The 12,309-nt window shown below is 44.9% G+C and overlaps 1 protein-coding gene across 1 annotated transcript; it reads left to right on the top strand.

Moving 5' to 3' along the window:
* The first annotated feature begins 570 nt into the window (after positions 1-570).
* On the top strand, positions 571-10,439 carry exoc3 (exocyst complex component 3). The gene is made up of 14 exons (XM_062517390.1): positions 571-704; positions 1,367-1,524; positions 1,650-1,869; positions 2,534-2,919; positions 3,249-3,544; positions 5,783-5,897; positions 6,369-6,494; positions 6,799-6,899; positions 7,504-7,614; positions 7,817-7,958; positions 8,632-8,754; positions 8,867-9,028; positions 9,363-9,484; positions 9,820-10,439. Exons 2-14 carry the CDS (start codon positions 1,381-1,383, stop codon positions 10,013-10,015), a joined length of 2,244 nt encoding a protein of 747 aa, XP_062373374.1. The 5' UTR covers positions 571-704; positions 1,367-1,380; the 3' UTR covers positions 10,016-10,439.
* The last annotated feature ends 1,870 nt before the right edge of the window (positions 10,440-12,309 follow it).

Raw genomic sequence — 12,309 nt, forward strand, 5'->3', positions numbered from 1 at the left:
TTCACCAAAATGTGTTCAGTTGTAATTGAGTTGATTATAGACTTTGACCAGGCTGCATTTGGCAAAGCCTGCTTAAATTTTAGTGTCATTCTGTCAGTTTTGTGTTAAATGCCAGTGCAGATTTTTTTTTTATCCCCATGTTTACTTTCACTTAGGCCTAAATGTAGGATTTGTATTTTGTATGTATATTTTTGTGATTCTGTGTATTTATTATTGATGTTTTCATGTGTAGTGGCATCATGTGTATTTAACTAAATCAAGAGACTATACTGTTTCATCTTTTTTCAACACTGAGAGGTTTCAACCATTAAAGGAATCTATTTTGTATTCTGTTATGCTGCTGAGCAGCCATTTTGTTCAGTGTACTATTTCCACACATAATTTCAAATGTGATCATTAATAAATGATGATGCTCTAACAAACGTGTGTCTAATTTTATTTCAACTTAGTTTGTAGGCCTACACTTGCACTCCTGCACTTGCACTGAAAAGGGCTTTAGATGAACAGTAGGCGCTCGTGCGCAAGTCCTGTACATCTCTGACGTCGGCTTGTCAGCAGTGTTGTCAGCTGCTCTGTGAGGGCGGTGCGGCAGAATCCAGGAACAAGAAGGATTGTCGAAGTGTGAAGCTTTATAAAAGCTATGAAATAGTTTGAATCAATGAATTTTACTGAGTTTTTGGAATAGGAGGATACACCCTGTGTTGGTGAGCATATAGCGACGACTTTACACTTATTAGTTTGTCATCGGTTGTCACTTGTTATGGCCTGTGCGTTGTTACATTCGCTAGCAAGTATTCTCACAGCTTTAACGTTAGCTTATGCTATCTAAGCTCGCTGGGGACTTATTACCACACGGCGGGCATGGAAAATTGTCTATTTACCTTGAGACAAGCTTCTAAAGACGCTTTGCATCTGCAGTGTTCAGTTCTCAAAAAGAGGGGTTTTGTGGGATGTAACGTTACCGTTATCGCAAGGTTAACATTAGCTTGTTATGCTACTTAGCTGAAGATGCTAACTGTCTACAGTACCTTACAGCAAACGTTTAGCAGTGATGGCTAAGCAAAGGGGCGGCTATCTGTTGTCGATTGTGTTTTGGTTGACACTAGCAAATATTGTTTAGCCTCCAGGGTCCCTGCGTTGACATGTACAGTAGCTAGTCTAATCACATCTGCTTGCTACCAAGGGATGCTACAGACCAATTGTTATTCCTGACATTGTTGAAATGCAGCGTAATATATCGATGACTGGTTAACTTGGTAACCCTAACTTACGTTGAGCACAGCCAAAAACTCGGACGCTAGACAGTGCACATTTAACACGATTGTGAAATTCCGTCAGTGGTAATCAACTGTTGTTGCCACACCAGCGCGCGTCCTAGCCATGGAAGAAACGAACCGGGAAGCCGTGGCCACGGCCGTGCAGAGAGTTGCAGGGATGCTGCAGCGGGCAGATCAGCTGGACAAGGTCGAGCAGTACCGACGTAGAGAGGCCCGCAAGAAAGCATCCGTAGAGGCCCGGCTGAAGGTAAATATAGTGTCAGAAAGATTCAACCTGCTCTGCATGCAGACCGGAGTGGTGTGCGCTCTCGTAGGTTCTCCTCTGGATGTACTAAACACGTGCAACAAAACACAACCTAATCTATTCCCCAGGCTGCCATTCAGTCCCAGTTGGATGGCGTCCGTACTGGTCTACTGCAGCTTCACAATGCTCTGTGCGACGTGAAAGACATCCAGAACTCCCTAGGAGACGTGAGTAAGGACTGGAGGCAGAGCATCAACACCATAGAGAACCTCAAGGATGTGAAGGACGCAGTGGTGCAGCACAGCCAACTGGCCTCTGCTGTGGAGAACCTGAAGAATATTTTCTCAGGTAAGCGCAATTGCAAGTTGTGCAGCTACAGCACAGTACCATCAACATCTACATGAGCTTGTTCATTAGGTTGTAAAACTCACTTCTCATCTCACAAGCCTGTCCTGTCACTGAGAGGATGTCCATGCTGACATACTGTGTAATTTATGTGTACCCCTCTTTGCCAACACACACAAACATCACTTCCTGTGATTGTGCATACCTCATCAAGAAAGGCAAGACAATATTAGAGCCGTACAGCTCTTTGATGGCATAGGGCAGCTCTAGCATAAGATCAGTGTGTAAAACCATTGCCTCATGGAGTTGTTCAGAGGTAGGGATTTCACTACAGATTTGTACTAGTTGGCATGTTTTTCATAAATAATTGATGCACCTGTACAGTTCATCTTAGATGGTTATCCATAGCATTATGTACTTTAGTACAGCTGAATACAACTTACATATCACTGTGGAACAGGTCAAGTTCTTCCATACATAGGGATGTATAACCTGTTTAGCCTTTAGCTATTTTATTCACAACTAGTTGAGTGCTAACTACAACTCTTACAGGTGATTTTGATAGTCAACTAATTGACTTGTTGATGAAAGCCCAATTAAGAAGATGGCATGTTATATTGGTGCTCATGCATGTGCCCCCCCCCCCCCCACCCCCCCATCCCTCCAGTTCCAGAGATTGTGCAGGACACCCAGGATCTGATCGAGCAGGGTGAGTTGCTGCAGGCCCACCGCAAGCTGATGGACCTGGAGCGCTCGCGCGACGACCTGATGTACGAGCAGTACCGCATGGACAGCCGCAACACGCACGACATGGAGCTGATCCGCCGCTACTTCGGCCAGGTGCAGCCGCTGTCCGACGAGCTGGCCAAGCAGCTGTGGATGGTGCTGCAGCGCGCCATGGTGACGGTGCGCCGCGACCCCACCATGCTGGTGTCGGTGGTGCGCATCATCGAGCGCGAGAAGATCATCGACAACCGCATGCTGGACCGGCAGAAGCAGACCACCTTCATCCCGCCAGGCCGGCCCAAGAGGTGGAAGGAGCGCATGTTCGAGGTCAGAACCCACCTTTTTTATTTTATTTTTTATTTCATGGTATTACAGTAATTTCCTGTGTATTAGCCTCATTGTGTGTAACCCGCAGGCCAGTGTTTTATGCAAGTTAAAAGAAACAAAACTATATTAATACCATATTAACTGCCCCCATGTATTAAGCTCATAGCTGAAGAAATTTAGTAAAATCAATGTATAAGCTGCAGCTAGTAGTTAAGACATTACAGTACAACTCTCCTGCCATCCACCCTGCACTTATGTCTAGCCAGCGCACTATAGCATCAATGGCTATTTGCTTGGCTGATATCACAAGCAGCCTGTGTGTCTGATAGGAGTTGAAGGAGACGGTGAGCAGACGCATCGAGGGCACTCAGTCCGAGACGCGCGACTCGGACAAGATGTGGCTGGTGCGGCAGCTGGAGCTCACGCGCAAGTACGTGCTGGACGACCTGATGGTGGTGAGCAACCTGATGGTGCAGTGCTTCCCGCCGCACTACAACACCTTCACCAGCTTCTTCCACAACTACCACGCCGCCGTGGCCGCCAACGTGCGCGAGCTGGCTGCCGGCGACCTGGAGGCCAACGAGATCGTTTCGCTCCTCACCTGGGTCCTCAACACCTACAGCAGGTGAGAGGAGGGGTACACAGGGTGGCACAGGGGCTTTGGGTAATTAACTGAATGCCACACAATGCTCTCCCACATTTCCAGTGGCGCGTCAGCTGGGTTATAACAGCATCTTTTATATTCTGCCCTTTTGTGTTCACTTAGATATTGAAAATCTTGTTTTTGACCAACAGGGCATATTAACATGCGCATTGACTAGGTGCAGCCAGGTCTGTGTAAACAGGTGGTCTACACTAAAGGTGTTTTTCTATTGAAATCACACACTATTCACGGGGAGAAGAGACGTCTCTATGCTGCATTATTGTCTAAAAGAGAGGTGACTAATTAAAACAATACAGTCACTACAAGACAGCCGATGCTCTATTGTAAATTTAAGCTGGTTGAGAGTCCTAGCCAGTTGGACAGTGACGGTCATGTTTCGATTTAATTCTCTTTCAAAGTCAAAAGGATTATTACTAGACCTACAGTATATTTCCATGAGTTTGCACTGCAGGAGACGTATTTATCCTTTTGATGAGTATAATGATCAATACATCTGTATCCTCACCACCTGTACCAGCTGTGAGAGGACGTTGCAAAAGGGGGTCACCTGTTTTGAGGAATACCATTTTTACTACACTGTTAGAACTGCACTGTTAGAACTACACATCAACTGCAATGAACAACTTCATTTCTGCATGAACTAATGTGTCATGTGTATTGTGCCTGTGGTCTCCATGCCTGCACCAGTAAGTTCCTGGCTACTCCTGAGCCCTGATGAAAGGCCATTAGTGTTGCTCTGATCTGGCATGAGTGGCATTTCCATTGTCTCCTCTTTCATGGCAACAGACTTTCCAAGCACAGTGAAAAGCAATTACCTCAATATTTAAAGCAGAGCTGCCCTGTGGCATGAGAAGAGAGGAGAGGAGAGGGGAGGGGAGTGTTCAGGGGGTTAGCATGCCACGCTAGTAGGGCTGGTGCACATTGCGTGCACAGCCAGGATTGTGGAGAGGTATCGAGAGAGCAGAGAAGTTGATGCACACAGATCAACACAAGAAAAGAGGAACAGATATAAACACATGTGCCACACACACACACGAGGAAAGAAAACTATACATGAAAACCTGTAAGCCTCATGTTTTCACCTATCTCATTCTAAATCGGTGCAAGTTACATGGGCACGAGCTATGCGTTTCACAAGTTGCAAACTTTGCCCACTGTTTGCTCTGGGCTACTGCTGTGTGTGTTTACCAGGGTGGGAATTATACCAAGGCCATGAGGCCATGGCCGCCGTTGCCCTACACTTTGGCCTTGATGCCCCCTGAAAAAAAACCCATCATAAGGCCACAGTGGCCTTTATGCCCCTGACTTAGGGTTGCCAACCATTCAGTATAATACGGAATCGTCCCGTATTTGATTTGTGGCAGGTAATTATCACAGAATGTACAGAAACCTGTGTGAAAACGGCTTATGATTCTTCCATGAGGGAAACATCCCAAAACAATGGTACTCATATTTGCTGTTGTTTTCAGAAGTATCTCATGCAGACATGCAAAAGAATGAACTATTGTAATTATATAGCCTATCTTACATTAGTAAAGCACACCCCTGATGTGCATAGTTTTCACAAACTTTTTGTAAACCATTTTGGCACAAACATTGACTGCTTTGAAGTGAAAGTGCATGTCTAACAATATGGCATAATACTAATTGTGATATAATAATCATAATGATGATTTGATGGGGGGTGGGGTGAGGTATGTGTAGATGGGCCCTATGACCCCGAAGTCTGCCATGATTTAGCCTCAACTTAAAGAAGTTTGAGGCTGTGTTAGTGTTTCTCAAAGCCTACAGCGGCTAGCGGGTCTATGTATTTGTGCCGAGATAACCCTGAAATGTAAAACCATCGAATTTTACTCAGTGGCCTTTGTGCCCTATCATGTGGCCTTGGTGCCCCTTAAAAAAAAAGAAGGTGAAGGCCAAATGGCCTTGCCCCTAAAATGACGAAATTCCCACCCTGGTGTTTACAGTGTATGAAAAACAGAGGGGGACCAGACCACACACTCTGGCTGCTCAGATGCCACAATGGTTTAATAAGAGACAACATTTCAGCTTATGGCCTTTCTCAAGTCTTGCAATGTGTAAACATGAAGGATCCCCTCTCACAATGCAAAGTGAATACTTTATACTCCTGAATATGAATATGAATCAGCCATGCTGATTATACTCCCTGAGTGTGTGTGCATGTGTGTGTGCTTGCAGTGTGGACATGATGGGCCACCCTGAGCTGAAGGAGTGTGATGTCACTCAGTTGGAACCTCTGCTCACCCAGGACGTGATTGACGAACTCCTCAGCAAATACATCCAGACCTTCACCGTGAGTGCATAGGGCCCACGACTGCCTTCAGAATAAGCAACATTCACTGTCTGGCAGATGTGGATCTTACTGTATTGACATCTTACAGTGTGATCTGCATGGAATCACTTGTTAACACACACTACTTGCAACAGTGATTTTCAATGTTTTAAATAGGTTGATAAACATCACAAATGCTTCCTGTTATAAGAATGTAAGACATTTAAAAAGGGAAACTGGAATAAGAAACTTAATTTTCCAATGTGCTTGTTCTCTATTTACATACTGTACAGTGCAGTTTGCTTAAGAAAAGTGCTGCAGCTGCCAAACGTAGCCTATTGTTCTCTCCTGCTATTTTGATGAGCAAAACCCAAATACAAATGGACCCAATTGAATTGTTATTGCGATTGTTAAAGGGCTGAGCTTTAGTACTCTACGGTGTGCTATTCATTCATATGAGCTGAGGTGTCCCTTTCTCTCCACCCTCCTCAGTCCAACATCACTGGCTGGCTGCGTAAGGCCCTGGAGACGGATAAGAAGGACTGGCTGAAGGAGTCGGAGCCCGAGGCTGACCAGGACGGCTACTACCAGACCACGCTCCCCGCCATCGTCTTCCAGGTGGGACCGCTGCACTGATTTCAGTCGAGCACAAGGACAGTGGTGATGAATGAGCAAACTCTCATAGTGTTGTTGATATTAAGGAGAAATTGATAGCATTTATTGTACATTTATGAATTTGGCAGATGTTTTTTATCTAAAGCAACGTGCGACTGAGGAACACCTACCAACAACAGTGCTACAAGCTACATAGATAAACACATACTGCATATGTGTAGTAGCCTATATTTAGCATTGAGTTATTCTTAGAAGCTTGAATTTAATTGAAGGTTTTGCCTCTGGCCTTCTCCCTCTCTCTGTCCAGATGTTTGAGCAGAATCTGCAGGTTGCTGCCCAGGTCGATGATACGTTCAAAGAGAAGGTTTTGGGACAGTGTTTGAAGCAGATGTGCTCTTTTCTAAACAGGTGGGAGATACAGTCCATTTCACTGCCTCCTCTTACATTAGTCTACATGTGTGATATTTTAGTCATTTGAACTTAATGATGATTTATCAAAAGTAGCAGATACTGTATAAATGTTGTACAAACCTTTTGCTTGCAGTTAAGTGACATTAACACATTCCATATCTTTGTTGTTCTCACTGGGGTTGTAATGAGTGGCATGTGAAGTGTTTTTATTGTAAATGAAACGGCTATGAGGGCATGCCGCAGATAAGCCCCCGGTAATACCCCTTCATCCTCATGCCCCCAGGGCTCAGCCTGTTGCCACCTTCTCAGTGTTCAAAAGCATGCCATCAAACTTGTCACTGATGGTCCTCATTGTGTTAGTCTGGAGAGCAGCTGTAATGTACAGTACACTCAGAGTGTTGAAGTGAAGGATCTTTAGTACAACATAATACTGTAGCTCCTCCTAGTGTTTTATACAGGCAGAGATAAGGACCTCCATGCTAAATACGAGGCAATGCATACAAATACTAATATTGAACAAACTAAATTATAATACTAGATGTGAAGTCCTCTGTCTTAGGTAAATATATAGTAAATGATTCACATGCTTTTATTTTCATAGGTACAAGGAAGAGGCGATCAACTACAAAGAGGAGCACTTGAAAGATCGCCAGCTTCCACAGAACTATGTCCAGTACATGATTGCCATCATCAACAACTGCCAAACGTTCAAGTGAGTGTCAGCAATGAAATCTGTGTACTGCCTGGGCCCATGTTCTGTTCTGCATCAGTTCCATTTAGTCGTTTGGAAGATCCCTTCACACATGCTTCACAGTTAGTTGTATGGTCAGTAAGTTTGGGCAGAGTAATATCTGCTAATCCTCTGCTAATGGAGTGATGGTGTTGTAAAGGGAATGTGATCTGCCTCTCCTCAGGGAGTCCATCAACAGTCTGAAGAATAAGTACTCCAAGTCTCCCGTGGCCAGCCACTACGACGAGCCCATCGAGAGGATCCTGAACGAGGTGGCCAGAGAGGGTTGCCAGTTCCTGCTGGATGAGGTCTTCCTGGACTTAGAGGTGGGAGTCATCTGTTTTAATCAGTTATTAGTCATTAGTGTTTGGAGCTGCATCAAGGAGTAGGGCGGTATTACTTAATCTATTCAATTATTCATTGTCAACTGTTAGTCACCAACTACTTTGTTAATCGATTGAGAAGTTTTATCAGTTGAGAAGTCTGAGTAGTCACCAACTATTTTGGTAATTGAGAAGTTTGATAAAGCATTTGAGGATGTCGTCTTGGGCTTTGGGCAACACTGGTTAACATTTTTTAACTATTCACCATTTTCCAACAAACTAATTGAGATTAATTCATCATGAAAACAACCGTTCGTTGCAGTTTTTTCTTAAACTATCAAGCTTAAAGTTATGCAAAACTTTAGCAAACCTTTAGGGGCATCACAGTCAGCCGATTAAAAAATTGCTAACTGGTCTGCCTTGGAGATACAGTTGCCGTTGGCTGTTTAAAAGCATTTCTTACATTTTTGCTGCATGATCTGTCACAGACTGCAGTACATTTTCACTTTAACCAACCCTTGAAACAATGAAGGGCGATTGATGTGTGTAGTGGTTGTATATTAGCCATTCTTTAAGCACATATTTAAGCCACTATGTCAGAGGAGTTCCAGAAGATGACTGTTGTCATAGGCTTTTCTAGACTGATGCTAACAGACAGCCTTCATGTTTTTAACAGCATCATCTGTACGAGCTGCTTACCAGGAAATGGTTGACTGGTTCCCATGCAGTGGACACCATCTGTGTCACGGTGGAGGACTACTTCAGCGACTTTGCCAAGATCAAGAAGCCTTATAATCAGGTGCTCACCTGTTTTTCTGGGCAATCATGGTTCTCTTGAAGAGCGGCAAATGATTGATCCCCTGCTGACGTGTGTGTGTGTGTGTGTGTGTGTGTCCACCCTGCCGTCTCAGGAGATGACCAGCGAGGCACACCGGCGTGTGGTGGTGGAGTACATGAAAGCGGTCATGCAGAAGCGCATCAACTTCCGCAATCCCGAGGAGCGCAAGGAGGGCGCCGACCGCATGATCAAGGAGGCTGACCAGTTCAAAATGCTCTTCAGGAAGCTCTCTGGAGTAAGTGCCACAGACACATTACTGCTACATGCCAACGCTGAGGCCCCCTCAGGCAGATGGCATAGAGGTAGAGGAGAGGGAAACAACTACAAGCCTTGCAGCAGACATTCATCCAGCTCTTCAAATGTTAATGCACATTTATGTATTATTTATTTCATGTAGTTAAAAGATGTTTTAGGGGTCCTCCAAATGTTCTCATTGGCTAGTGTCTGTTTTTTTTCTCTTCAGAATTAGAATAGTCACATGTAACTGTTCTCCTAAGGGAACTTTTTACAGTTTGAGTTTTAGTCTACATGAACACACAGTGACAGTTTGTTTTGTTTGTATGTTGCAGACTGAGGAGGCAGACCGTCTGTGTGAAGCCATCTCTGCCATAGCGGAGGTGTTTAAGCTGAGCGACACCACCATGCTCTCTCTGGAAGTGTCCACGCTGGTCTCCAAATACCCTGATATCAGGTCAGTCATGCACGCGCACTGTTCAGCACTGTTTAGATTTGTGTGCTCTATTGCAGCCTCTTCATGGACTTACTGTTTCTTCTGTACCTGTATAGTCTCTTGGTCTTTAATTCTGTCATTGTGCTGGCCCGTGTGTCCACTCTGTGGTTGTGCTGACCCGTGTGTCCACTCTGTGGTTGTGCTGACCCGTGTGTCCACTCTGTGGTTGTGCTGACCCGTGTGTCCACTCTGTGGTTGTGCTGACCCGTGTGTCCACTCTGTGGTTGTGCTGACCCGTGTGTCCACTCTGTGGTTGTGCTGACCCGTGTGTCCACTCTGTGTCTGTGGCTCCTCAGGGAGGATCACATCGTGGCCTTGCTGGCGGTGCGTGGGGACGCCAGTCGGGACACCAAGCAGAAGGTGATCGAGACCTTCAACCAGACCCGGCCCTCCAGCAGCATGGTCACCCAGCCCATCTTCAAGGACATCACCGTGCCAACCATGTCCATGACCTCCATGACCTCCATGGCTGTGCCTAAACTGCTGAAGTAGGCCAAGGGCTCCAGGCTGGGGTGCTTCAGGAAGCAGGAACACCACCGTTCCTTTCATATGCACTTTGAGGGGGAAAGAGAGATGTTACCACAGATGCAGTCTGTTATTAGAGGCTAAAGCCCCCTGCGCTGGAGGCTGCCTTGAACTCTTTGTCAAAACGATCATGAATGATTACGTGACCTGTGGACTGAGAACACTACATGTGCGCCCTAAAATGTTTCTTACACATTTCATTTCCTTGCTTTTTTAATCTTGCCAATCATTGCTCACTCTTCTGATCTCTCACATGTGTAAGATAAACCGAAGGGTGCGTGCGTGCGTTTGTGTGTGTGTGTGTGTGTGTGTGTGCGTGTGTGTGTGTGAGTTTCCCACTCATTGCTTTTGTGCATATGTGTCTATTAAAAGGGATCTCTCTTGCCCTGTTCTTCTGCTCCTTGCCTTTATATTATAAACACATCCGTCATTCCAGCTGCACTTGGTGTAAGAAAAGCTTTTACACACCTATTTTGTATTATTATTCCTATTAGTTAGTTAGGTAGGCAGTTAGATTGGTAGTCCGTATACTGCAGCTTCATTTGAATGCAAAGGAACATACAAGGTTGTCCAAATTGATGCATTTCCATAGGATGTCTGCCTCTGGGCTAGGAAGACCAAAAACCTGATGTTAGCGTTGCGTTTTACTGTTTACTATTTATCCATTTAGTTGATGCTCCTATCCGGAGTGACTTACAGAGACCATTCCCGTGGAGCAACTCCAGGTTAAGTGTTTTATTTAGGGGCACAATGGTGGCAGCTGGAAAGTAACAGTCAAAATCACAAGAGTACTTACGATTAGCATGAACTCAGGACCCTCAGAGATGTACTGTAACTGTAGACCCATTAAGCCTCAATATGAAATGGCTAGATGTCGAGTTCTAAAATGCTTAAAAGAATTGTCCTTGAATGATTTTAGTTCTTCAGTGCAGTGCTTAGTTCCCTACTTGTAACTCACCTGGGCTGGGTTTCCCAGATTCTTTAAGAAGCTCTTAAGTGCTAAGAACTTCTTAGAAGCTTCTTAACGAATCTGGGAAACCCGGCCCTGGACAGTAATGACATGCTGCTTACCATAATCTCACAGCAGTAAAGTAAAAGACATTAGAGTTGTGCTAGAGACCATCTTATGCTGGCTTTAGCTGGTCCTTGCTGGTTTTCTTCCAGCCCTTGCTGGTCTTTGCTGTTGTAACTGGTTGGAACAGCAGGTGGTCATGCTAGCTTGACACTTCAACACTTAATTCCTGAGGTATATCAGAATTTTGCTTCAACACTTGTCAGTCTTGCACAACACAGAAGATGCTCCTGAGCTAAGATTTGAACCATTGTAATGTACAGTCCACAGTACAAAGTTCATAAATGTGGGCTGAGTGATCTCTATGCTTCTCCTTCACACTTTGCAGGGTGTCACCAACAGTAAGAGGAGTTAGGGTAGATTAGGTCCTTACTTTTATCCATTTTTGATGATCCATCCTCATTATGATGCGGTATGCATCAGACAGATGCCTGTAAAATTCACATTACAAAACTGGTAAAAGCCACTAGGCTACGTATTAAGTGACATGGTAAAATATGGCATCTGTTAAGTGCTGATCTTATTACCACAATGAATGGCACATCCTCTACATTTCCATTGTCTCTGCTTTCTGTGATGGCAGACTGCAGGAACAGTGAAGAGCAATTAACTCAATATTTAAAGCGGAGCTTCCCTATGGCACGATAAGAGAGGAGAGGAGAGGAGTGGGGAGGGGAGGGGAGTGTTGAGGGGGTTAGCATGCCACGCTAGCAGGGCTGGTGTGCTGCTCCTCCAGCCTGTACTGTACATATACTGCAGAAACAGCACAGCACATTGCGTGCACAGACAGGACTGTGGAGAGAGATTAATGCACAGTGGCCCTCTGTGTGCTTGCAAGTAAACACAGAGAGCGTGGCTCTGCATTCACTTACACACACACACACACACGCACGCACACACACGCACGCACACACACACACACACACATACACACACACACTCACGCATACAGACACGCGCAGACACACACATGCATACACGCGTTACCCCTAGAACAACCCTGAGCACACAGTGCACATGGATTAATTTGTCATAAAATTTCATAAAATTCATAAAAAATCTTTATTTCGTCACACACCCAGTGCATGTCTCAGACCTCAATACACACATTTTTGAACACACATTCACTCTCTCTGCCTTTTCTCCCTCTGTCAACACACTCATGTGAATTTGTTTTCCATCCATGTAC

The sequence above is a fragment of the Sardina pilchardus genome, chromosome 2 (genome assembly GCF_963854185.1).
Source record: "Sardina pilchardus chromosome 2, fSarPil1.1, whole genome shotgun sequence".
NCBI lineage: Eukaryota > Metazoa > Chordata > Actinopteri > Clupeiformes > Clupeidae > Sardina > Sardina pilchardus.